The sequence below is a fragment of the Amblyraja radiata genome, chromosome 7 (assembly GCF_010909765.2).
Source record: "Amblyraja radiata isolate CabotCenter1 chromosome 7, sAmbRad1.1.pri, whole genome shotgun sequence".
NCBI classification, from domain to species: domain Eukaryota; kingdom Metazoa; phylum Chordata; class Chondrichthyes; order Rajiformes; family Rajidae; genus Amblyraja; species Amblyraja radiata.
The window spans coordinates 50,944,739-50,972,649 of record NC_045962.1 but is presented as its reverse complement, the minus strand read 5'-3'; the positions used below and the strand labels follow the sequence as shown (position 1 = coordinate 50,972,649).

The 27,911-nt window shown below is 43.7% G+C and overlaps 1 protein-coding gene across 1 annotated transcript; it reads right to left on the bottom strand.

The window, feature by feature from the left end:
* Positions 1 to 797: 797 nt before the first annotated feature.
* cflar (CASP8 and FADD like apoptosis regulator) lies at positions 798 to 27,911 on the bottom strand. The gene is made up of 10 exons (XM_033024463.1): positions 27,649 to 27,911; positions 16,154 to 16,566; positions 14,126 to 14,231; positions 10,594 to 10,780; positions 9,788 to 9,897; positions 7,077 to 7,176; positions 5,784 to 5,863; positions 4,213 to 4,291; positions 3,019 to 3,520; positions 798 to 2,345 (listed from the first exon to the last, which is right to left on the bottom strand). The coding sequence occupies exons 2-10, from the start codon at positions 16,453 to 16,455 to the stop codon at positions 2,216 to 2,218; spliced, it is 1,596 nt and encodes a 531-aa protein (XP_032880354.1). The 5' UTR covers positions 16,456 to 16,566; positions 27,649 to 27,911; the 3' UTR covers positions 798 to 2,215.

Below are 27,911 nucleotides of genomic sequence, written 5' to 3'. Positions count from 1 at the left end.
GGCTGAGACGGTGCTACGGCGGCTGAGGCGGCGTTCTGGCGGCGGCGACCTGGATCCTGGGCTCGGCCGCGGGCCGGTGGAGGACAATGTCGGGAGCTCGCAGGTCACAGGCTGGTGCCTGTTTTCCGGAGCACCCGTTGCAACAGCTGCGGGCAGCTTCGACCACCCCCGGGCCGCCATCGCCCGGTGGGGTATCGCCTCGGCGCAGAGGGAGAAGAGGAGGGAAGAGACAGTAACTCTAAGACTTTTGCCTCCATCACAGTGAGGAGGTGTTTGGTGAACTCACTGTGGTGGATGTTAATTTGTGTTTATTGTGTTTTGTTATTATTACATGTATGGCTGCAGGCAACAGCATTTCGTTCAGACCGAAAGGTCTGAATGACAAATAAAGGTATTCAATTCAATTCAATGTGCAAACAGAGATTTGTGTGTCCTGTGCCAACTACATCTGCTAAAGATAGATTGGTTAAGAAGTGGTCGTGGGTTTATCCCATGTGTGGATTACTTACTGCATGTTCTCTCAAAGCATGGCAGCTGTGCTCTTCAGGAGTGACTGGTGGTGCTACTAAGCCACTCATGCTGATGGACAAGTACCTGATGCTAATGTACCCATTGTACATACTGTGCCCTTGCTACTCTCAAAGCTCATTCCAAGTGTTGTTCAACATAGAGGAGCATTGATTCATCAGCTGAAGGAGAATGGTAGGTAGAAATCAGGTGCAGGTTTCCTCATCCATGTTTAAGCTGCTGCGTTGAGACTGTTGTGACCTTTTGCACAGAATCACTCAGGCTGAAGCTGATTGATATAAAAGTCTTTATTCATAAAAAAAAACGTTTTCTTGGAGATCTTCTAAGCAGAATCTCCAAACTCAAAGTATATTAAGTTTATCTATTAAAAAAAAAAGGCACAAAATGCTGGAGCAACTCAGCGGGTCAGACAGCATCTCTGGAGAACGGAGAGGTAACCCCCAACCCAAAACATCACCTATCCATGTTCTCTCGAGCTGGTGCTTCGCCCAGAGTTATTCCAGCACTGTATTTTTTTTTGCAGTATCTTGTATCTCAAGTTTATCTGTGTTTTAAATAGAGCCAACAATAAACGATTAACTAGTTTCAATCACACAATGACTGCAATAAACAATAGACTAGATGACTGTTTAGATGAACACTTACTCTCGGTCCACCAAGGTCTGTTGGATCTCCTGATCGCTAACCATTTTAACTCCCATTCCCATACTAACCTTTCTGTCCTCGGCCTCCAACATTGCTGAAGTGAGGCTATATGCAAACTGGAGGAACAGCATCTCATAATCCACTTGGACAGCTTACAGCCTAATGCTATGAACACTGAATTCTCCAATTTTAGGTAGCAACCCCTTTCCCCCTCCTCTCTTCCATGTCCCAAACTGATGCACCCCCATCTCACCCGATGAGACTCCCCCTGGCTTTACATTTGACTCCTCTCCTTAATTGACACCCTTTTGTTACCTTTTCGGCTCGTGTCCAACTATCTGCCAATCATACCCTCTTGCCTATATCCACCCATCACTTGCCAAGCTTTGTCCTGCCTCGTCTTTTCCAGCTTTCTATCCCCACCGTCCCCACCCCCACTATAATCAGTCTGAAGAAGGGTCCTGGACCCGAAACTAAGCTTATCCATGTCCTTCAGAGATGTTGCCTGACCCAGTTACTCCAGCATTCTGTGTTTTTAATAAAACTATTGACTATAGTTTTGATGGATATAATTATATATTAAGCTTTCATATTTTGAGTGTGGATACATAACTTTGCAGAACACATATTATTAATGGGAACACATTGTAGGTGTCATGGCTAAGTGTGACGGGTGATAAATTAAGTCTAGTGTGGAAGTTGCCTGTGTCTCTATCATATTGATGTGTAATAACTTAAGCTGAAGAGTATACATTCTGGTTTGATGTACATTCAATTAACATATTTAAATGTGTTAATAGAACAGAAATTTGAAGACTGGTTCTTGTTTCCACGTAATTTTATAACCCCTGAATAATCCTCCATCATTTGGCTGTGAGTCAGGACACGAGTAGCCCACCCCTGCATGGGGACACCCCTCCTGCTGCGTAGCCGGATATCACATCTTAAGGGCAACTCAGAGTGACTGGACGTGCATAGATTGTCATCACGAGTGCTTCACGAATGCATGGTAGAGAGTGATGTGCAGATTTGTGATGGTGGTTCAAGGAAAGACGAGCTTCTTCCTCAGAGTGTGTTGCAGGATGAGAGGCATGGGCTGCGGCTGGCTCAGTCGCTGATTCATTGACATCATCTTCCTGTTCACCTCGGTCAGTATCGAAATCAAATCCCATCTGGAGACGGTGCAGAAAAGATTGCAGTCATATAAAGTACAAAAACACCGCACACAGACCACAATCCTGTACACAGCCCCGGGGTGCGAGCACGATCTTGTACACAGGCACCAAGAGCAGGACAAGTTGCTGCACACAGGCCGAAGGCTCAGGCGCGATCCTGCAGACAGGCCACTGGTGCAGGCGCGATCCTGTGCACAGGCCCGGACGCGATCGCAACCCTGTGCACATGGCCCAGGTGCGGGCGCGATCCTGTGCACATCCTGAACACAGGCTTGATCCAGTACATAGGCCCCGGGCACGTTCCTGTATGCAGGCCCTGAGCACGGGAGTGATCACAGCCCCACAATGTGGGGCCTAATACTATACACACGTCCCAAGCACAACCCAGAGTAACCGCTGGGTTTCAGATTCGCTGAGAAAACATGCTAAATCCCAAGTAACCATCAACATCTCCTAACCCTGATGAAAAGTCACTGACGGTGCAGGAACTGTTCCTCTTTCCGTTCACAGATGCCGTTCGACCTGCTGAGTATTTCCAACATTTACTGTTTTCAATTGCCCTACCTCAGCCATGCGAGTGGAAGTCTACGATACCATCACAAGCGAGCTACAGGGATCTGGACAACCCACACCAGACTCGGCACTCAGCTGATGCACCTCCAGTACTTACCTGCGCTGATGTTTCCGCAGACACTTTGACAGAGTGCTCATGAAGGAGGATGGTTGTTGAGGTGCCTGGTGGAGCAGGTTCTGAGATACCCGGCAGTGACCCCACAGGATATCCGCTTCCTGAGGAGCTCCCCAGACTCTGCCATCAACTTCAATTGGGTCTCCGCTGCTTGGGACACCAGCGATCTCTAACTCGCTGTCAGCCGTAGGCCCAAGGTAGTTCTGAACAAAGAAGAGCTTGGGTTTGCCCAGCAAGGGGCGGCAGTACTGCCCTTTGAAATAGCACTGGATGTTCTCTGAAGAAAGTCCGGGGATATTCCCGTCAACTGCAAGGACGCAATCCCACGTCCCCCGGCTGATGATGCAGCACACGAAGCAGTCGAGAGCGGCCAGATCGTCACGTTCCGACGTTTCTTTCAGAATATTCTCCATCTCGCTGAGCTCAACATAGAGGTGGTGGAGGACATGAAAGTGCAGTGCTTCAAATGTCTCCTTCAGCAGATCTGGAGAAATGCAGTTAGAACAAGAGGGACACAGTTGGCATTCAAGGAAAAGAGAAGGGGGTAGGCAGCTAAACAGTGAATGCAAGGCAATCCATACACAAGGATCATGGAGGGAGCAATGGGAATGGTGATTGTGGAGGGAGGTTAATATATTGCAAACAAGGGTAGTCAAATGGCTGGGTTTTGTTATATATGTAAAAATATAGGCAAAGGTGGGAGAATAACACAGCAAACAATAGTGATTCGATCCACTGTGATGGAGGTGAGATTTAACAGGTGAATCTGAGGGACATAAACCACCGCAAAGAAGATTTTAATACTTGAGGACAAGGTGGGATTTAATAATGTGAATCATCTGAAACAGAACAAATAAGGGATGCTGCTACACAGCAATATGGAAAGCTGGGGTGGTGGGTGGAATAGGTGGTTGGGGGCTGTGTGCGTTTATATTACGCGATGAACTGGGGAAGAGATTAAATACATATTGGAAGAGGGTAACTGAATGAACATTTGACCAAGTGAAATTCAGAAAATTGTGGCATGTTATTGTGCTCCAGGTGGGGGAGGGTTAACATGCAGTAGGTGAAGAGGGTTAACAATCAGTTACTCGTGGGGTTAATGCACACAGAACTTGGCACAAGCACTCGAACGGGTCAGTTATCACAATGTGAAGGACAAATTAGAGTACCCACTTGCATCGTTTCCAATACAGTCAATGATTAAACAAAGGCCTGTGGGATTACTCTGCATGTTGTAAGTCTCCAGTCCACTCTGTAAAATAAAGAGCAACATTATAACTAAAATGCCGTTAACATTGTTTTTCACTTGATAATCTGTTCTAGTCGTGTTGGGAACAGGTTTCATGTTCACTTGTCTCACGATGGATGGTCCCTTGTTGTTCTCCCATATGTCCATTAGCCAGAGTCCCAGAATAAAGCAAGTGTGTCCATTCACTCTGTCTGCTGAAAGGCGGCACTTCTAACCGTGTAGCACTCAGCACTGCACTGAAATGTTAGCCTGACTGTGCGCAAGACCCTGGATTGCCATTTGAGCCCTGAATTTTGACTTGGAGCTGCCACCTACAGGCCAACATGAGATGATCACGACCTCTGTGACTTGGATAAGTACTGGAATGCCACACTGGGCAACAAACTGAACAGATCTGACTCCTTCAGACATGGCTTGATGGGTTCATGACCTACTTGAAAGTCTTGAGACAAAATGTTCAGCAATGCACAAGTGAGCAATACCAACGTTTTCTACATTACACCAAATTCATTTCCGACTTTCAGGATTTTTTTTGTTTTTTCACTGAGTTTAATCAGTAAGCTATCTGCTGTGATGTAGATCCGAAGCTGTTATCACAAATTGTAAGTTCTCTCTCCTGGCATCTGTTGTGGAGTTACTGGCCCTCACTGAGTGTTGGGCTTATGTGCGAGGGAGGTGGACCTGGGCCGGGGAAAATACAGAGTTGTTTCCTCACTTCTGTCGGAGCGGCTGAAGGCACATGTCCTCTTATGATCATGATGTTCGTACGCAAACCGCACAGAGGCCCAGTACGTGGTCTTCCACCCTCACACAGCTGACTCAGGGCTGTGGCACAGCCGGTAGAGCTGCTGCCTCACAGCACAAGTTACCCGGCAACAATCATGACCCCGAGTGCGTGGAGGTGCTCGTTCTCCCTGTCACCATGTGTGTTTCCCTCAGGTGTTTCCTCCCACATCCCTTAGACATGTGTGCCAGTATATCAATTGGCCGCTATAAATTGCCCCTAGTTTGCAGGTGAGTGGTAGAATCTGGGGACCGTTGATGGGAATGTTGAGAAAATTAAATGAGAGGTTATGTTAGGATTAGTGTTAATGGGTGGCTGATGGCTGGCAGACATAGTGGGCTAAGTGACCTGTTTCCATAAGACATCCCCTGTACAATGATGGATGACACACCCTGCCTTGACCTGAACATGTGCAATCTTTTCCTGGCCTTATTCCTCTGCTACATGCGCCCTATCGTCTATAACCCCTCCAATTACAAGCACTCCTCCATATGTGCAGCTGTCCCTGAACTTTCCCTGATATACAACCAACACTAGCAGCAAATTCCCTCTGGAGTCTAACCCTGCCCCATCCCCGACTGCAAACCTCCACGCCACCCCACTTGTGAAACCCCTTTACTTCTTGTTTGAACTCACTCCCCTTTCCTTTGTGATAGTGCATCATAATTCCTGCCCCAGAACCAGAACGCATGTCTGTTGTACCTGACGTACCGTGCAGCTGGTTCCTGGAGAGGTGGCCTGGACCGACTCGTGCACTGGGCTGCTCAGTGCTGCAGCACCAGGCGCTTCAGCTGCAGAGGGAAAGCAGGCAGAATGAGTGAGGCAGCTAGTCACAAGCTGTAACTGGACATCAGGTAAATTCTTAACTTCCACATCCAAATGAAGCAATGTTTAATAATAAGGAGGAATAAATCTACACCATGTAAAAAAAAGGTTTGCTAAACACTTTAATTCCAATTCCCACATTGACCTTTCTGTCTGGGCCACCTCTATTGTCAGAGTAAGGCTAAATGCAAATTGGAGGAAGAGGAACAGATTCTCATATTTCACTCGGGCAGCTTATGAATCAATATGAATATTGATTTTTCTAACTTCAAGTAGCCCCTGCATTCCCACCCCTCCCGTCACACCAGCTTTTCGTTCTCACCGAGCAAACAGCTAACAATGGCCTATTTCCTTTATCATTGTTATTTTTTTGCACATCTTTCATTCATTTGTTCTGTACCTCTACATCATCGTCTATATCTCTCGTTTCCCTTTCCCGTAACTTCCAGTCTGAAGAAGGGTCTCCACCCGAAACGTCACCCATTCCTTCTCACCAGAGATGTGGTCTATCTCGCTGAGATACTCTAGCATTTTGTGTCTATCTTTGGTTTAAACCAGCATCTATAGCTCCTTCCTACATACTACATTAAAAAAAGGACACGGTGATATCTCATCGAATAATTGGTTATTGCACAGTCCAACCTGCCACTGCCATGCCAACCTCCGACTGTGATCAGAGGCCCCAAATCAAACCTCGTGCACTCAGTACCTTTCTTTCAGGTACTGTGAAGCTTGCTGCATTGTGTCATAACTCTGTTAAGCCAAACATTATCTCTAAAATTCCAAATGTGCATCAACGCAGAAGTACCACAACACAGCAGATGATTTCTTCTTGCAGTCCTCATGGGCATTAAAGCACTTTCCTTATCCCACGAGCTCACCCCATACCCTTATCCCCTTTTCACCTTTTAATATAAGTAAAACTATGATTAAACGTTGACTGGATCTTTGCCTTTAACTCCGAGCTTGACAATGAATTCAGAGTCACATTGTAAGTACACTTCCCCGACCCATACTGCCAAATTAAACCATCAGCACAGGTAATTTATGTCCAAAACACTTGGAATGCCACTCACAAACACAGCTATTGAACATGGGATGATTTAGCTCAACCGATACACACAGCTCCCTTCGAACAAGTACAGTCACTAACTTCAATATTCAGCAATTACTACTTACATGTGGATGAGACTATGGATAACCGTGGCCAATTTGAATGAACATGCTGTCCCAATAATTGGTTTGTTGGGCTGCACACCGGCTGCACACTGCCCAATGCCTGGAAGATGCAAGAAAAAGAAGATGCACAAATTAAACACCAGCCACAATTGAGCCAACCATGCATAGACCACTACCCTAACTACAATTTGCACATTTACACACTGTTAACATCAAGAAGCAAACCAAAGTGCTCCACAAATTTTTTTTTTAAATTGACACCAAATCACATTCAATCTCCCTTTGTCTCCACCCTAGCACAGACATTCCTCGTGCGAGCCACCCTCCATTCCACTCGAGCTTAAAACATTTGATTTCTAAATTTTCCCAGTTTTGATGCAAGGTCATCGACCAGAAATGGTAACTGTATGGGAGTCATTTAAAGGCCAGTACCAGCATGTTCCAGTAAGGAGGAGGGCTAGTGAGGGCAAAGTTAATGAACCCTGGATGACCAAAGAGGTTGTAAATTTGGTCAAAAAGAAAAAAGAAGGACATGCAAGGTTTAAGAAGATGAAATCAGACAAGTCCTTTGCAGAATATAAAGCAAGAAGGAAATAACTCAAATCAGACACAAAATGCTGGAGTAACACAGCGGGACTGGCAGCATCTCTGGATGGAACGAATGGGTGACATTTCAGGTTGTCCCGTTTTCAGATTGAGAGTCAGGGCAGAGGGAAACGAGAGATATTGAAAACAAGACATCAAATGGGAGCTGGCGAGCAGGAGGAATGCAGCGAGCGAGAATGCTGCAGGATTCTGGTGGGAGCGCAGTCGATTAGAAGAGCCAAAAGTGGCCACAAAATGGCTTTGGCAAGTTGGATTTAAGAAAATCCCAAACCTTTTTACACCTATGTTGAAAACAAAATGGTAACCAGGTAGGACCTCTCAGGGATAAAGTAGAGAATTTGTGTTTGGAGTCAGGGGATAATAGTGAGGCATTAAATTAGCACTTTACATCTATTTTCATCAAGCAGAAAGACACGGAAGACAGTGAGATCAGTGGGGAGAATACAAATGTGCACATGGATTATGGAGGAGGTGTTGGGTCTTGATGAGCATTAAGGTGGAGAAATACCCAGGGCCTGATAGGATCTATCCTAGGTTATTGAGGGAGGCAAGAGACAAGATTGCAGGAGCCCTGAGGAAGATCTTTGCGTCGTCTCGAGCCACAGATGACATCCCAGAGAACTAGAGTAGCTAATGCTGTTTCGTTGTTAAAGAAGGGAAGTAATGATAATCCAGGGAATTAATGACCGGTGACTCTCATATCAGTGGTAGAGAAGCTATTGGAGAGGATTATTTGGGATAGCTTTAAAGGACTTTGGTAAGGCCACATTTGGGGTGTTGCATGCAGTTCTGATCGCCCCAATATAGGAAGGATGTGGAGGCTTTGGAAGGGTTGCAGAGGAGGTTTACCAGTATGATGCCAGGATTAGGGGTTATCAACAGGGAGAAATGGACAGTTAGATTGTTTTCTCTGTAACGACAGAGGTTGTTGGGAGCCTTATAGAAGTGCATAAGATTATGGGAGGCATAGATAGGGTAGATAGACAGAATCTTTATCCCAGGATGAAAATATTAAATACTAGAGGGCATAACTTTAAGGTGAGATGGGCAAAGGGCGAATATTTTACAAAGAGGGTGATGAGTGCCGGGGATGGCTGTGAAGGCAGATGTGATGACATTTAAGAATTTGTTAATCAGGCGCAATGATATGCAGGGAATAGAGGGATATAGATTATGTGCAGGCAGCTGAGAGTTGTCGATATCATGTTTGGCACAGACATTGTGGGCCAAAGGGCCTGTGCCGTACTTTATGCTGTACTGTTCTATGCTCTATGTTTCTCTTTCCATAGGTGCTGCCCATTCTGCTCAGTGTTTATGTCTCAGAATCCTACAGCATAGAAACAGACCATTCAGCCCACGATGTTCATGCACACCATCAAGTAACTATTTATACTAATCCCATTTTACCAGCAGTAAAACGGTAGATTCTTATCTGTTGGGGATTCAAGGGCTTGTCTACGTACATCCTAAATGTATGTGGTGAAGTGGTGTAAAGTGAAGAGGAAGTTCTAGTTTGTGGGTTTGAGAGTCGAACAAATGACCCTAATTAATTTTGGGAATGAGCTGGAAGCTAATTGGGGAGTAATCAGATCTACCAAGGGCAGGAGATTACTGAGAAGGGGAAAACCAAGGCCATGGTGGGATTTAGCAATAACAATGTAATGTTTTCAATGTGACACTGCTAAAAGGATGTGGTTCAGTAAGCTCAGGTCTGGTATCCAAAAGGGAGAGGTTGAGATTGGACAAGTGAAGCTGTGTTAGGTAACCTCAGGATTTTAGAAGGGAAGGATTACTAGAATAATCAAATCTGGAGACAGATGAGGCAGGAGCACAAATGGATAATGTTAATGGGAAGTAAACAAACACAATAAAAGTATAATTTTGATTCACAGCTCATCTCTGCGTCAAATATGAGACTGCTGGACAGCCTGGTTCAGATTCAGTCAGTTGCCAGCAAGTAGGATGGTATCAATGGCTTGGGACTGAACTCTTGCTAACCACACAAAACCACAATCAAAAGCGTGAAAAGCAGCGCTGGGAGATAACATTTAAAAAACCCCACAATATTTTCTAAATATTTGCAAGTTCTTTTCAGAGATTCCTACCCAATTTTGTCCAACATGTTCTGGACCAAAGCCACACTCCTGCTGGGGAACAGATATGGGAATAACGTTCTGATATGTATTGGATCTTCTTACAGAATTAACACATTCACCTGAATTGGAGAAGGGACAGAGCTTACAATATTTAATTAACACCATGGTGCGTTGCATATTGCTGAAATTAACAGAACTCCTGCAATTACTTGTAACTATATGAGTTAATACAAACTTACAAAAACCTGCAGCTCTCTCTAACTAAGTCACTTAGTAATATGAACATGTGCATGTATACAACCCTTCCACGGCTGCATTCAATTAAGTTTGTTAAAATTCCGCCACTGCTTTAATGCAGGAAATATAATAGCTTACTGCACAAACAAAAATCCCACATCCTGTAAAGTGATAATAACCGTGTAATAAAATTGATATTCCAGCATTCTCAGGATTTTAATAATGCCAGACTGAAGTTTCTGGACTAGCGGATGTTATTTCTTTAAATACCTCAACACTTTTCATTGAATTTTAGATGCTACATAGTTATCCAGTGAACAAGGTACTTTGAAAGGGAGTGTGAGAACTGCCACCGCAGTGAGTGGGAGGGAGTGTGAGAGCCAGTGAATGACTTGGTGAGCCATGCCAAACCATCATGATTTCCGAACTGTTGGAATGTTTATTCTCAATTTTATAAGTGTTTTGTCTAATGTTCTGCAGCATTCGTTTTTTTTCAGATTCCAACCCCTTTCCTTTCCTCTCCCCAGTGTATACCTTCCTGGACCCTTTGAATTTTCACGGTGCATGTTTACACTCACCCATGACTCTGTATTTATTGTCCCCGGTGTTTATGGGCCCGGTACACTCACTCATTTGCTTGTACTTTAAGATTTTCCTTTTCAGGTCGATTCTCCGAATATTAGTCAAGCAATCTTCCACTGTAGTCAAATTACTCTCATCAATTTTGCCAGCTTTCTCCAGTTCAACAACTAAATCTAAGAAAGTCTGGCAGGAAGAAGAATTATATTAATTCAGGAGCATTAGTTCCCAACCTAATATCACCATTGAATAGAAAAAGAATCAGACAATCAAGAAGATATATGGAGGGAGAGACAACCAAGAAGTTATAAGGAGGGAGAAACAATCTCAATCACTGAAAAAAGTACTAGGTAAACTAATGGGGCCAAATGATCTTACATGAATTGGCTATAGGGGATATTAAATGGTGTGGCTATGGAGACAATGGTGCATTGGCTATAAATCCCTGAATTCTGGAGAGGTTCCAGAGGATTGAAAAACCACAAATGTAATGCCAGTTTTCAGGGAAGGCGGGAGACTGAATGTCCATTGACTGAATGAAACTGTAGGTCCATAAATCTAACGTTCATCATTGGGAAAATACATTATTAAGGAGGTAATAGCATTTAGAAAATTATGAGACAATTAAGAATAGTCATAGATAAGTTAAAAAAAAAGATGGAAACTTGCCATTGGGCCACCTCCAATCTGCCCCGTCTAAGATGGTCCCATTTTCTAGTCTGAAGAAGGGTTTCGGCCCAAAACGTTGCCTATTTCCTTCGCTCCATAGATGCTGCTGCACCCGCTGAGTTTCTCCAGCTTTTTTGTGTACCTTCGATTTTCCAGCATCTGCAGTTCCTTCTTAAACCCATTTTCTAGTGTTTGGCCAACATCCCTCCCAACCTATACCATCCATGTACCTGTCCAAATGTCATAGCCATATAGCATGGTCAACATGCTTTCATGGAAGGTAAATTGTCTGATTAATTTTCTAGTTCTTTGAGGGTGTAACAAGCTGGGTAAAGGGGAATCAATAAATGTACTGTATTCTAATTTCCAAAAGGCGCTATGTAAAAATAAGTACGCAAGACAGTATAGGGTTTGCGGTGATATGGTGGCATGGAGAGGAAGTGGCTAACACAGAAAATAGAATCGGAGCTTGGGAATTTGGAGATTTCCCAGGCAATTGGATCATATTTTTTATTAACATTGCAACTCATTTGTAATTAATTGTTGTAAAATGTGCCATGCAGCAACATCTCAGTGAACCTGAAGTATTTAAAGAACCTGGTATGTTACATGTGAGGTGGCCACAGACCCAGACAGATTAAAAGTGGGAGCAAAAACCAGGACTCCGGGGATGGTCGTGAACGCTGGATTCAGGATGCTGGGAAGCGGTTGGGCAATGGGTGCAAAGTCCCGGGGAACAGTTGGGAGCGTTGGAACCGGGCCCTGGTTTTCTGTTGGAAGTGCTGGTACTGGGGCTCTAGGGAGCAGTGAGGTGCGCTGGAACCAGGGCCCTGGGGACTGGTTAAGAGTGCTGGACACTGGGACTCTGCGGAGTGGCTGGGAGCGCTGACACCAAGACCCTGGGGATACGGTTGAGACCACTGTAACCTGGGCCATGGGGATCAGTCAGGAACGTTGGTCCCGAGGCCCTGAGGAGTGGTCGGGAAAGTTGGCCCCCGGGGGGCGCTGGGACCGGAGCCATTGGAGTGGTTGAGAGCGATGGAACGGGTCCTCCAAAGAGCCGCGAGGAATGCTGAATCTGCGGCCGCATAGAGTTTGGAAGCGCTGTAATTGGGGCCCCAGAAGCAAAAGAATGTGGTGGGTAGAAAGTGCAAAGAATACCTGGTGAGCCAGATGCCGAATCATTGGATTTCCTGACAACAGATTCTAATGAATTTGTGCACCAAATTGGCCAGACGCTGGGAAAGATGTTACCCCTTTCTAGTGTATTAGTGGGACTGTGACTGAAGCACAGCTTTAATTTCAATATTTAAGAAAGGTGTGTTTGCATTAGAGGTAGTGCAAAGAAGGTTGAACAAGTTAATTTCTGGGATTAAGGGGTAGATGCACAAAGAAAATGGTTCAGCACATAATTGTTGGAGTATGAACAAGAGATAATCTTCTTGAAAAGATTCTGAGGAGGATTATATGGGTGAGTGCTAAAATGGAGTTTTGCCTGATGAAGGTACATAGAATTTAAGGTGTCAATTTCAAACAAAGATAAAGAGGAATCTCTGCAATTGTAGATTTCTAGAACTCTCCACTCCTAGGTAAGATGGAAGCAGTCATCGAATGTGTCCAAGAATGGATCAACAGACATTTGAATGCCAAGAGATATGGTGAGAGAGCAGGACATCAGTGCTGAGGGTAAGATTGGATAAACCAAGATCTTATCAAATATTGGCACAGGTTTGAGCGAATGAAATGCCTATTCTGAAGTTCATCACTAAAAGCAGACTGACAAGTATTGATTCAGTGAAATCATCCAGGATCTGAACCAGTCAGAGCTGGCTTGTATTCATCAGTGGACCATCTGTCTAAAATCTATTCCCTTACCAGACTGTATCCAGGTTTTTTGATCTTGGTCCGTATCCTAGTTTCCTTGGAACTCTCATCCTAGAGAATTCTGGATTTTGCTGATCTTAGCTTCATTCAAAGCTTGGAAGACTCTGGTCCCGGGAAATGTTGGGGTTAGGAATTGTAAATCTGATCACAATCTGATCTGCATTTAGGAAGACTCTAATTCCAGCTGGATCCATGCTTGCAGAAAGTCTGGTCTCAGGATTGAGGTGGTCTTCTTCTGGGGTGCTCCTGGGTTTTGGGCACTGTTCCTATAGTATTCCCAGGTTCTGGAGAATCTGATCCAAGACTGTACCTAAGTGAAGAATAGACTGCTCCCTGATTGACAGGCATTGAATATTCTGATACCACACCTTCCCTCCTATTGAATAGTTTCTGGATGATATACAGTCCAATCCCAACTGCAGCTGATGATGAAAGCTGATTCCACCTGTATCTTGGTGCTAAACAGGGTGCAGTGAGTTAAGAGAGGACAAACCAAATAAATAAGGTGGAAACAAGAATGTCATAATTTGTCAGAAAGGACGTGTGTCTAGAATGGCTTTCTGGCTCAGGATATCTTTAGGCAAGCAGATTTAAGAATCTCAACAAGGCAGTGAGAAGGTTGTTTTCAGAAAGACAATCTGGCTGTTGTTGGCAAATGGCATTTTTTGATCAATTAAGTTATTTCCTTGTTGAAGACCAATCTTGTTTACTGTTGTTAATTGTGTTTAAATCTAGTGGTTCAGCATACAACTGTTCATTCAGACAGTAAATGACAACGCTTGGAGCACACAATGAGATGTGACTGGGGACTGTGAAAAAATGTAGTTCCTTTTCCTTTCATGAATTAAAATCTGCTGGGTCAATAAAACCAAGTTGCAGTTTACAGAATTTGAATGGATGACTTTACACATTCATCATCAGCTCTTCACAGCCTGTTTCTGTGTCTGTGTACAGGCAGCCCAGCGACATTGCAATTACCTTCACTGTTTCCAGGCGGCCTTTTGGGATTTGACAACCCAGTAAAAATAAGACAGATTTCAAATCTTCTTGCGAGAGGCCTTCACTGATGTCCACCAGCAGTTGCCTGTGTGAAGGATTTCAAATCATCAGCTGGTTTCCCAATAAAATAAAACAATGAGGCACAAAGGGCTCCCGACCTTCCCCAACTGCACTGGTTTACCACGACCGTTGGACAAACCACCCCGAATAGCTATGACACTAATAATGTCCTTTATATTAAGGGGATTAAATCACACAGGGACGGATGCCATTTTGCAACTGGATATTGTGTTGGTTAAACCTCAGACACACAGACCATGGAGACAGAGATTCACTGGAATATTGGGGCTACAGGTTGCAGAGACCAGGCTTTTATTCCTCAAGTTTAAATCAAGCTGTTTAAAATAATGAAAGGATTTGGTAGATGATGTATTTTCTCACAGGAGAGTGCTGAATTGCCCTGCGCTGTTCAAGAGAGTTGGTCAGAATGCAATTCTTCAGTCACGGGATTATGAAAATGTTCATTTCCCAGCTCTTAAATGCTGCAGCTGCTGGAAGCCAACTGGAACTTTGTGTGAGATTGATGGATTTTTTATTAAATGAAAAACATGGGTTAAAGGTGAAATAATTGGGATGTAGTATGTATCTGGTGGGATTGACCAAATAAACCAGAACAGTCTCAAGATTGTTCTTAGCTGGTAGACTCAATGGGCCTAAACACCTCCTTCTATGCTTTAACTATTCAATGATTGACCAATACAAGCAAAGAGGCTTCTCCTGACTGTTCAGCTAAGACACTGCTACTTTCTGCTCCCTTCATATGAACAACTGTCAACAGTGTCATTTGCTATCTAGTCGGGTGCAAAAAGAGAGGGGCCCAGATTCTCGGTTACGTTGGTGGGATGAGCGAGGATAATGTGTTTTAGGAAAGAGGTATGAGGTGCATTGGCTATGGGAAAAATGCATTAAAAGATATGACAGTGAACGAGTAGTTGCCAACTTCAGAATTTTGAATGGACATCTCATAAGTTAACGATGTAGTCCCGATTTCCCAACCTACTTGTTGCGGTCCTTGCATTTTTCCATATTTTATCTGCACTTTCGCTGTAGCTGTAACACTATATTCTGTATTTTATTTCCATTCTCTTTCTGCACTAACTAGTGTACTGGTTTGATTGGCCCCATGTACTTGATGGTAATACTTGTATGGTACGACTTGCCAGAATAATATGCAAAACAATATTTTTTTTAACGGTATTTTACATAAACCAATACCAACACATTTGATGAATGGCTTACAGCAAATGGACTTCTTGCATGATCTTTAAATAATGAGTGGTTGAAAGGCATCGGTATTTAGAGGGTCCTGTCTGTGTACATAAACTACTGGAAGTTAACATCTGGGTACAGCAGGGACATGGGAAGGCAAATTGTATTTGTTTGCTTTGATCACAAGAGGTTTGAAAACAAGTCATCTTTCTGAAATCAGAAAAGGGGTCTGGTTAGGTGGAATATTATGTGCAGGATCAGTTACTCTACCCATGGAAGGGTATACTTGTAATAGAGGAGTGCAATAAAGGGCACCAGATTGATTCCTGCGATTATTGTTCTTTGAAGGGAGATCTTGCAGACACGACCTACTCTTGCATTCAGAAGAAAAGCAATCTCATTGAAACATACAAAATTCGTTTAGGGCTTGGCTCATTGGATATGGGACAATATTTCTGCTGATTGGACCAAGTTTTAAAATAACATCAACTATTTGGACAGAAATTAGGAGACATTTCTTCCCACAATGGGTTGGGAATTGCCAACCCAGGGGGCTGTGGAGGCAGTGACTGAGTACATTCAAGACTGACAGCACTAGATATTTGGATTCAAGGTATTTTCGGATGTGTAGGAAAGTGATCTGAGGTAAAAGACCAGCCATGGTCTTAATGAATGGCAGACTGAATAGGTTCCTCCTATTTCTACTTCTATTGCTTTTGTGTTCTTACATGGCTTTACCTGTATGAAGAAATGTATCCTTTACCAGATCTCAAGTCACTCTCCAAACTAAACATGTCAACCTTCATTTTCATCAGGATATCACGTCTCCTTATCCGATAAAGCAGTTCAGTTAGAAGGTCGAGACTCAGCAGATTTTGCTTGCTCAGAATCTCGAACAGTTCTTTCACTTCCCCAGTCACCAAGTAGTCTTTAGCAAAATCCATGCATAAAAACACCGCAACAGCACTTTCCTCTTGGGAGAGTTCAGCAGCTATTCCCATGGCCTGTTTTCTGGTCTCCTTATCACGTGGATTAAACATTGCAAAATCTGGAGCAAACTTCCTGAAGGCTTCTCAGAAGAACTTAACGTTCTCTCACGTTGTTCTTGTGTTGTGATCTTGTTCCTGCAGATGAAACCAACTTCTCCTTTAACCATATAACCATATAACAATTACAGCACGGAAACAGGCCATCTCGGCCCTACAAGTCCGTGCCGAACAATTTTTTTCCCTTAGTCCCACCTGCCTGCACTCATACCATAACCCTCCATTCCCTTCTCATCCATATGCCTATCCAATTTATTCTTAAATGATACCAACGAACCTGCCGCCACCACTTCCACTGGAAGCTCATTCCACACCGCTACCACTCTCTGAGTAAAGAAGTTCCCCCTCATGTTACCCCTAAACTTCTGTCCCTTAATTCTGAAGTCATGTCCTCTTGTTTGAATCTTCCCTATTCTCAAAGGGAAAAGCTTGATCACATCAACTCTGTCTATCCCTCTCATCATTTTAAAGACCTCTATCAAGTCCCCCCTTAACCTTCTGTGCTCCAGAGAATAAAGACCTAACTTATTCAACCTATCTCTGTAACTTAGTTGTTGAAACCCAGGCAACATTCTAGTAAATCTCCTCTGTACTCTCTCTATTTTGTTGACATCCTTCCTATAATTGGGCGACCAAAATTGTACACCATACTCCAGATTTGGTCTCACCAATGCCTTGTACAATTTTAACATTACATCCCAGCTTCTATATTCAATGCTCTGATTTATAAAGGCTAGCATACCAAAAGCTTTCTTTACCACCCTATCTATAGGAGATTCCACCTTCAAGGAACTATGCACGGTTATTCCCAGATCCCTCTGTTCAACTGTATTCTTCAATTCCCTACCATTTATCATGTACGTCCTATTTTGATTTGTCCTGCCAAGATGTAACACCTCACATTTATCAGCATTAAACTCCATCTGCCATCTTTCAGCCCATTTTTCCAAATGGCCTAAATCACTCTGTAGACTTTGGAAACCCTCTTCATTATCCACAACACCCCCTAGCTTGGTATCATCTGCATACTTACTAATCCAATTTACCACCCCTTCATCCAGATCATTGATGTACATGACAAACAACAAAGGACCCAACACAGATCCCTGAGGCACCCCACTAGTCACCTGCCTCCAACCTGACAAACAGCCATCCACCATTACCCTCTGGCTTCTCCCATTCAGCCACTGCTGAATCCATCTTGCTATTCCTGCATTTATACCCAACAGTTTAACCTTCTTAACCAACCTTCCATGAGGAACCTTGTCAAAGGCCTTACTAAAGTCCATATAGACAACATCCACTGCTTTACCCTCGTCAATTTCCCTAGTAACCTCTTCAAAAAATTCAAGAAGATTAGTCAAACATGACCTTCCAGGCACAAATCCATGTTGACTGTTCCTAATCAGACCCTGTTTATCCAGATGCTTATATATATTATCTCTAAGTATCTTTTCCATTAATTTGCCCACCACGGAAGTCAAACTAACAGGTCTATAATTGGTAGGTTTACTCTTAGAACCCTTTTTAAACAATGGAACAACATGCGCAGTACGCCAATCCTCGGGGACTATTCCCGTTTCTAATGACATTTGAAATATTTCTGTCATAGCCCCGGCTATTTCTACACTAACTTCCCTCAATGTCCTAGGGAATATCCTGTCAGGACCTGGAGACTTATCCACTTTTATATTTTTCAAAAGTGTCAGTACTTCTTTTACTTTGAAACTCATAGTATCCATAACTACTCTACTCGTTTCCCTTACCTCACATAATTCAATATCCTTCTCCTTGGTGAATACCGAAGAAAAGAAATTGTTCAATATCTCCCCCATCTCTTTTGGCTCTGCAGATAGCTGCCCACTCTGTTTCTCCAATGGACCAATTTTATCCCTCGTTATCCTTTTGCTATTAATATAGCTGTAGAAACCCTTTGGATTTACTTTCACCTTACTTGCCAAAGCAACCTCATATCTTCTTTTAGCTTTTCTAATTTATTTCTTAAGATTCTTTTTACATTCCTTATACTCCACAAGCACCTCATTTACTTCACGCTGCCTATAATTATTGTAGATCTCCCTCTTTTTCCAAACAAGATGTCCAATTTCCCTTGAAAACCAGGGCTCTTTCCAATTTTTACTGTTTCCTTTCAACCGAACAGGAACATAAAGATTCTGTACTCTTAAAATTTCCCCTTGTCCACCATTTCTCTTCTACATCTTTCCCGTAAAACAAAATGTCCCAGTCCACTCCTTTTAAATCATCTCGCATCTCATCAAAGTTAGCCTTTCTCCAATCAAAAATCTCAACCCTAGGTCCAGTTCTGACCTTCTCCATAATTATATTGAAACTAATGGTATTGTGATCACTGGACCCGAAGTGCTCCCCAACGCATACCTCCGCCACCTGTCCCGTCTCATTTCCTAACAGGAGGTCCAGCACTGCCCCTCCTCTAGTAGGTACCTCTATGTATTGCTGCAAAAAACTATCCTGCACACATTTTACAAACTCAAAACCATCCAGCCCATTTACAGAATGTGTTTCCCAGTCTATGTGTGGAAAGTTGAAATCTCCCACAATCACTACCTTGTGCTTACTACTAATATCTGCTATCTCCTTACATATTTGCTCTTCCAATTCTCGTTCCCCATTTGGCGGTCTATAATACACCCCTATAAGTGTTGCTACACCTTTCCCACTTCTCAGTTTCACCCAAATAGCCTCCCTAGATGAGCCCTCCAATCTATCCTGCCAAAGCACTGCTGTAATATCTTCCCTGACTAGCAATGCAACACCTCCACCTCTTGCCCCTCCAATTCTATCACACCTGAAGCAACGAAATCCTGGAATATTTAGTTTCCAATCACAGCCCTCCTGCAACCATGTTTCACTGATCGCCACAACATCATACTTCCAGGTGTCTATCCAGACTCTAAGCTCATCCACCTTTCTTACAATGCTCCTAGCATTAAAATATGCACATTTAAGAAACCCCCCGTCGCTTCTTCTCTGTTTATTTCCTTTTTTTTCTCTCTCCTCTTGTGTCCGAGTGCTTTCCTTTTCTGCTTCCTGCCTCCCATTCTGTCTACTAGCTTTCTCTATTTGAGTCCCTCGCCCCAACCATTCTAGTTTAAAGTCTCCCCAGTGACCTTTGCAAATTTCCCCGCCAGGATATTGGTCCCCCTCGGGTTCAAGTGCAACCCATCCTTTCTGTACAGGTCCCACCTTCCCCAAAAGAAGTCCCAATGATCCAGAAACTTGAATCCCTGCCCTCTGCACCAGTCTTTCAGCCACGCATTTATCCTCCACCTCGCTCCATTCCTACTCTCACTGTCGCGTGGTACAGGCAGTAATCCTGAGATTGTTACCTTTTTGGTCCTTTTCCTTAACTCTCCTCCCAACTCCCTAAATCCTCCCTTCAGGACCTCTTCACTTTTTTTACCTATGTCATTTGTACCAATATGTACCACGACCTCAGGCTCCTCTCCCTCTGATTTCAGGATATCTTGGATGCGTTGAGACACGTCCGGGACCTTGGCACCAGGGAGGCAGACCACCATCCTGGTCTCCCGACTGCATCCACAGAAACGCCTATCCGATCCCGTAACAATAGAGTCCCCAATTACTATTGCCCTCTTCTTTTTTTCCCTACCTTTCGGAGCCACAGGGCCGGTCTCTGTGCTGGAGGCCCGTCCGCTGTTGCTACCCCTGGGTAGGCTGTCATCCTCATCCTTACTCAAACAGGAGTACTTATTTGCAAGGTGTACCGACATTGGAGTACTCCCTCGTTCCTGCCTCTGCCCCTTGCCCTTCCTTAGCGTGACCCACATGTCTCTCTCCCGTGGTTTTGGAGTGACCACCTCCCTATAACTCCCCTCTATGACCTCCTCACTCTCCCTAACCAGACAGAGGTCATCGAGCTGCTGCTCCAGGAACCTAATACGGTCCCTTAGGAGCCCCATCTCTCTGCACCTGGTGCAGATGTGGACGTCTGGAGGGCCATCCGACACCATGACCTCCCACATCTGACATCCAGAACAATACACTGCTCTGACTGTCATTCTCTCGCCTTACCCTGGATCCGATACCAGTATAATACAATAGAAACTGCTGGGAGAAATCAGCAGGTATCTGACACAAACAGCTGCTCCCTCTTGCCCTTTAAACTGTACCTTTATTATATAAACAAAAAGCACTGTACCTTTGGCCCACTGCACCCTTAGCTCACTGTACCTTTACTAAAGCACTATACCTTTAGCCCACTGTACCCTTAGCCCACTGTACCTTTACTAGCCCACTGTACCTTTACTAGCCCACTGTACCTTTACTAGCCCACTGTACCTTTACTAGCCCACTGTACCTTTACTAGCCCACTGTACCTTTACTAGCCCACTGTACCTTTACTAGCCCACTGTACCTTTACTAGCCCACTGTACCTTTACTAGCCCACTGTACCTTTACTAATGCACTGTACCTTTAACCAGAAAGCAGAAATGCTAACCTGAGGTTGCACCCAATCAGCTGCTTCCACCAATCAGCGGCTTCCACCAGAAACCCTCCCTATGGAGTCTATAAAATTCAGACAGAAACATGAACAGGGAAATCAACATAAATTAACCAACCCTTTACTCTTTCAAGTGAGCCAATCCTCAATTAACAAAAGCATCATGATCCACTAAAAGGTCTGGTGAAATTTTACAAATTAAAAACTGGGCAAAATTTCCGACAAGGCTTTACGTCCTCCAGATAGACACAAAATGCTGGAGTAACTCAGCGAGACAGGTAGTGAGGAAATATATAATAAAATTGCTCAAATGATAAGTTCTTAAGGAACTTGTGTTAAGTTGCAAGAGAAGGGTTTGGAGTTGGGATTTTCAGAAATACATGCCTCCACAAAGAAATAAAGAACAAAGAACACACACAGGAGAACAGATGGCTTATCATAACATGGAAAGATTGATCTGAATAGGCATATCTTTATTTATTGCTTTGAAGCAATAATCATGCTGTGAGAAGTTGTATTTGGTTTAGGTTGCTGTTTATAATGGAAGTTGTAAATGGGATCTTTCTCCATGACATGGGCACCATCCTTCTTCCTTTGTGACACATCTCAGAGTTTGGCTGTGTCATTTAAGGCGATTTATGGTTGCCTATGGGATTGTAGGCACCAAGGGTAGATACTAGACTGTGAGATGGTTTGTGCTGTTTACATGTGTTTATGTTGGGATAAGAGATAAGGCATAGGTGATGGTTGTGTGACCTTTGCAAAAGGATTTCTTATGGTTACCAGAAACTGAGAAAGTAATTCTGTTTTGATCTTTCATTTGTTGTGAGGAATGCTTTTAGTAAAGAGGCTTTTACATTCTTTTCTTCCAGAGATAGTAGGGGGAGGTTGTAATACAGAATGAAATTAGACCCGAGCTTGGGAAGAAGCAATCAAGTGTGACAATTAATGGCCTTTATGTGTCTGTAGTTGGGAATTGTGTGATTAGAACTTTGTCTTTATCACTTTGTAAGAATGAGGCAAAACTCATCTTTAATCTTTGTAATCCATAAGTAACTATTTTAACTATGTGGTTGTAAGGAAATTAATTGTAAAGTGTATTGTGTTTAATTATGATTGTAAGTATTAGACTTTGTTTAAATCGGAGTTTTAGAAATAACTTTCTCTTCCAAAAGTGAAAATATGTTTTGTATGTATGTGTTGTGTGATTGCTGTATTATGTATATATTATGAGAATTAGTTGTATATCTGTGGTTTTGCTTTATTGAAATAAAATGATTTTGAGCAAAGAGGTTGAAGAAACCACAGAGGGGAAGAAGGTTGTAAAGGGGCTGGAAAAGGGAAAATCATGTGACTATACGTGTTGTCAATCAATGGAAAGGATTTAGTTGATTGGTTAATGCAAATAAGTTAAATGTATGGTAAACCATAATGATTGGTTAATAGTTTGCCACTCCTTTTGTACTATCCTTGTCTTTTACCTATATAATGTGTTACATTTATGCCAAAGTCAGTAATTCTTTCGACCTGCCCCAGAGTTTCTAACTCTGTATTGGAAGGTTTAAAGAATTCTCCAGCGCTGACAGAATAAAGAACTGATTTTAGCAGCAATGGTTTGACTCAAGTTTTCTTGAATAGACTGGCAAAAAGAACTCATTTTAACAGTAGCATCTCTGGAGAGAAGGAATGGGTGACGTTTTGGGTCAAGACCCTTATTCAAACTAGTCAGGGGAAAGGGTCTCACCAGAAACGTCACCCATTCCTTCTCTCCAGAGATGCTGCCTGTCCCGCTGAGTTAGTCCCGCATTTTGTATCTATCTTCGGTTTAAACCAGCATCTGCAGTTCCTTCCTACACTTTTCTTCCTATAGTATTTTTCTACAGCTGGAGAATAGAATGCTATTTGTTACAGTGACAAATACATGAATAAATTTAAGGTCTATTTTAAAAGGAGACTGTGCCCATCTGTGCCGATAACTTAGGGGGAAAAGAGGTGAGGTCCTGCAGAATGAATACGTAGTTTGGAAAGTGGTTAAAAAGCAGGTGGTAATCTCTGGATTATTCCCAGTGCCACATGCTAGTGAGAGCAGGAATAAAAGAACAGGCCAGATGAATGCGTAATTGAAGGGCTGGTGCAGGGAGCAGAGGTTCAGGTTTTTGAATCATCGGGATCTCTTCTGGTGCAGAGTGCACTGTACAAGAGGGACAGGTTGCACCTGAACAAAAGGGGGACCAATATCCTGGGAGGGAGATTTATTAGTGCCATTCAAGAGAGTTTTAACTAGATTGGCAGGGTTAGGGTCTCGGAGCAAAAAGGAGGCAGATGAGAGGTTGGGGTCAAATGCTGTAGTTAATTCAGCAAGATCAGCAGACAGGAGAGGCAGGTGCATGGGAAAGAGAGAGGAAACACTGATGTTTTAAACTGTAACTATTTCAATTCTAGAGGCTCAACAGCTCACGCGAATGAACTCAGGATATGGATTGGTTGGGGGACTGGGATATTATAGCCATAACAGAAACAAGGCTGAAATAAGGGCAGGACCGGATCACCAAGAGGTTTGATGAGGGCAAGATGTTGTTTGTATGGATTTCAGTAAGTTCTTTGACAAAGTCCCACATGGCAGGTGGAATCCAAAGTAACGTAGCCAACTGAATTCATAATTGGCTTGGAAGAAGGCCTGTGTGCAGTGGAGTGCCTCAGGGTCCGTGTTGGGTCAGCTGCTGTTTTGTATATACATGAACAATTTGGTTGACAATGTAGTCATTGTTAGTAAATTTGCAGATGACACCAAAATATTTTGGACAGTAGACAGTGCGAAAGTTGACAAGAATTACGTTTACAAGAACTAGATCAGTTAGGAAGGTGGGCCAAGGAATGGCAAATGGAATTTAACCGTGACAAGAGAAAGACATTGCAATTCAGTACGTCAAACCATGGCAGGATTTATACAATGGTAGGGCCCTGGAGAATATTTAATGACAGAGACCTGGGGGTACAGGTGCATGGATCCCTGAAAGTAGCAAGTCAGGTGTGGTGAAGAAGGCATTTGGCATCCTTGCCTTTATTGGTAGTGGTAATGATAACAAAGGTTGCGATATCATGAATGCAGTTGTACATGTCATTGGTGAGACCACACTTGAAGTACTGTGAGCAATGTTGGTCACCCAGCTTTAGGAAGGATGTCATGAAGTTGGATAGGATGCAAAAGAGATTCACCAGGTGTTACTTGGACTCTTGGTTTGACAAAGAGATAGATTGGATAGGCGGAGTAATTTTTCTTTGAAGTGCAGGAGACTGACGGGCAACCTCATTGAGGTGCACAAGACTACTAGGGGCATCGATAAGGTGAATGCTCAGTCTTTTTCCTAGGGTAAAGGATTCAAAAGCTAGAGGGCATAGGCTTAAGGTGGAATGAGCTGCCAGAGGAAGCTATAGAAGTGGATACAATTACGTCTTAAAATACCTTTGGGCAGATCTATGGATAGGAAGGTTTAGAGACATATGGGTCAAATGGGACTAGCCCAATATGCCAACTTGGACGGGGTGGTCAAGGTGGTCTGAAGGGCCTGATTCCATCGATGTACAGCTCTATGACTCTGAAGAGTCAATAGCTTTGAAGTTTGAGACCATGACATAAGAACACAAGTCTACCCAGTGCATTAGGATGGAAAGTGACACAGTTAATTCAGAGACTAGGGTCCTGAACTTAAAGAAAGGAGACTTTGAAGGTATGAGATGGGAACTGGCTAGGATAGACTGGCAAATTATACTTAAAGGGTTGACGGTGGAGAGGCAATGGTAAAGATTTAAAGACCACATGTCTGGTAAAAAAATAAAACGAGGAAGGTGGCTCAACCGTGGCTAACGAGGGAAATCAAGGATAGTGTTAATAGACAATAGACAAAGGTGCAGGAGGGCCATTCGGCCCTTCGAGCCAGCACCGCCATTCAATATGATCATGGCTGATCATCCCCAATCAGCAAACTGGAGGACTGGGAGAAATGTATTACTCAACAGAGGAGGACAAAGGGGTCAATTAAAAGGGGGGGGGGGGGGAGGGGAGAGCACAAAAGAAAGCTTGCAGGGAATATAAAAACTGACTCTAAAAGCTTATTTAGATATGTAAAAAGGAAAAGATTAGTGAAGACAAATGTAGGTCCCTTACAGTCACACAGGTGAATTTATAATGGTAAACAAAGAAATGGCAGAACAGTTAAATTAGTACTTTGGTTCTAAGGAAGACACAAACAATCTCCCAGAAATACTAGGGGACCGAGGATTTAGTGGGAGGGACGAATTGAAGGGAACCCGCATTAGTCTGGAAATTGTGTTGGGTAAACTGTTGGGTCTGAAGGCTGATAAATCCCCAGGGCCTGATGGTCTGCATCCCAGGGTACTAAAGGAGGTGGCTCTAGAAATCGTGAATGCATTGGTGATCATTTTCCAATGTTCTTTCGATTCTGGGTCAGTTAGCCTTTCATCGGTAGTGGGTAAGAAGTTTGAGTTGATTGTTAAATATGTTATCGCAGCGCATTTGGAAACCAGTGACAGGATCGGTAAGTCAGCATGGATATATGAAGGGGAAATCATGCTTGACTAATCTTCTGGAATTTTTTGAGGATGTAACAAGTAGAATGGATAGGGGAGAGCCAGTGGATGTGGTGTGTCTGGACTTTCAAAAAGCCTTTGACAAGGTCCCACACAAAATTTAAGGGCACATGGTATTGGGAGTAGGGTATTGGCATCGATAGAGACTGGAAATAACTAAGCGGGACAGGCATCTCTGGAGAGAAGGAATAGTTGACATTTCTGGTTGAGACCCTTCTTTTCTCCAGAGATGCTGCCTGTCCCGCTGAGTTACTCCAGCATTTTGTGTCTACATTCCATTTAAACCAGCATCAGAAGTCCTTTCCTACACATGGATAGAGAACTGGTTGGCAGACAGGAAGCAGAGTAGGATTTAACGTGTCCTTTTCAGAATGGCAGGCAGTGACTAGTTGGGTGTCACAAGGCTCGGTGCTGGGAACTCAGTTATTTACAATATATATTAATGATTTAAAGGAGGGAATTAAATGTGACATCTCCAAGTTTGTGGATGACAAAGCTGGGTGGCAGCGTGAGCTGTGATGAGGATGCTATGAGGCACCAGGGTGACTTGGATAGGTTGGGTGAGTGGGCAGATGCAGTATAATGTGTATAAATGTGAGATTATCCACTTTGGTGGCAAGACTGGGGGACTGCCATATGCTGGGAGAATGGAGCGGCTGGGCTTGTATACTTTGGAATTCAGAAGGATGAGAGGGTATCTTATTGAAACAGATATGATTATTAAAGGTTTGAACATCCTAGAAGCAGGAAACATGTTCCCGATGTTGGGGAGTCCAGAACCAGGAGCCACAGTTTAAGTATAAGGGATAAGCCATTTAGAATGGAGATGAGGAAACACTTTTTCACATAGAGTTGTGAGTCTGTGGAATTCTCTGCCTCAGAGGGCGCTGGAGGCCAGTTCTCTGGATACTTTCAAGAGAGAGCTAGATAGGGCTCTTGAAAATAGCGGAGTCATGGGATATGGGGAGAAGGCAGGAACTGATTGTGGATGATCAGCCATGATCACATTGAATGGCGGTGCTGGCTTGAAGGGCCGAATGGCCTACTCCTGCACCTATTGTCCATTGAACAGGAAGGCAGATTTTTATCTGAATGGTGTCAGATTAGGACAAATTAGGTGCAACGATACCTGGGTGTGCTTGTACACGAGTCACTGAAAGTAAGCATGCAGGTACAGCAGGCAGTGAAGAAAGCAAATGACATGTTGGCCTTCATTGCGAGAGGATTTGAGTTTACGACCAAGGAGATCCGATTGCAGTTGTACAGGGCCCTGGTGAGGCCGCACCTGGAGTATTGTGTGCAATCTTGGTTTCCTAATTTGAGGAAGGATATTATTGCTATTGAGGGAGTGCAGCGTAGATTTACCAGGTTAATTCCCCGGGATGGCAGGACTGACATAAGATGAAAGAATGGGTCGACTGGGCTTGTATCCACTAGAATTTAGGATGAGAGGATATCTTATAGAAACATATACAATTCTTTAAGAATTGGACAGGCCAGATGCAGGAAAAATGTTCCCGATGTTGGGGGAGTCCAGAACCAGGTGTCACAGTTTAATAATAAGGGGTAGGCCATTTAGGACTGAGATGAGGAAAAACATTTCACCCAGAGAATTGTGAATCTGTGGAATTCTCTGCCACAGAAGGAAGTGGAGGCAAATTCACTGGATGTTTTCGAGAGAGTTAGATTTAGGACTAAAGGAGTCGTGGCATATGGGTGGAAAGCAGGAATGATCATATTGAAAGGCGGTGCTGGCTTGAGGGGCCGAATGGCCTACTCTTGCACCTATTTTTCTGTTTCTATGATATTCTGGGGATTTCGACTTCCTGCATGTGTTGACGGAGAGTGCAGAAGGCTGTTTACACTTTTTTGAGTGCAGAAGGCTGTTCAGCCCGTCGAGTCTACGGTAGGATCCAAGAGCGTTTGAAAATGAAAGTAAAACTGCGGATGCTGGAAATCTAAAGAACAGGAAATCCTGAAATGCTTGCAACATTACTCAGATCTGGCGGCATCTGTGAAGAGAGAAACATTCCTCACGTTGGGCCGGAGGCAAACACAGGGCACCAGGCCTCACTCACCATGGACACCATCCGCGGCCGTACCATATCGCTCCCCTTCCTAACAAAGACCCTAGAGCGATCTTTGCTTCCTACTCCTGGGCCCCACCTCCCGTCACTGGTCCACGGCCAATCCCTCCTGGCCAAAGATCATAGAGGAGCTCCTCTATGATCTTTGCTCCTGGCGGGCCGCGACTGCCGGAAGCCGCCACAAGCCTCGGGTCCACGTCTCACCGACCGGGGTCGCAGCGCTCGATTATTGTGCACCAGCTCCGCCTCGA

Bases quoted from the DNA above. Each gene is read 5' to 3' on its own strand.
- cflar (XM_033024463.1), bottom strand. From the start codon at position 16,455: ATGTTTAATCCACGTGATAAGGAGACCAGAAAACAGGCCATGGGAATA. The intron at 14,232-16,153 runs GTAAAGCCATGT...TCCTTCACACAG, and splicing joins GGATACATTTCTTCATACAG to GCAACTGCTGGTGGACATCA. The intron at 9,898-10,593 runs GTGAGTGTAAAC...TCTCCAATTCAG, and splicing joins CAATAAATACAGAGTCATGG to GTGAATGTGTTAATTCTGTA.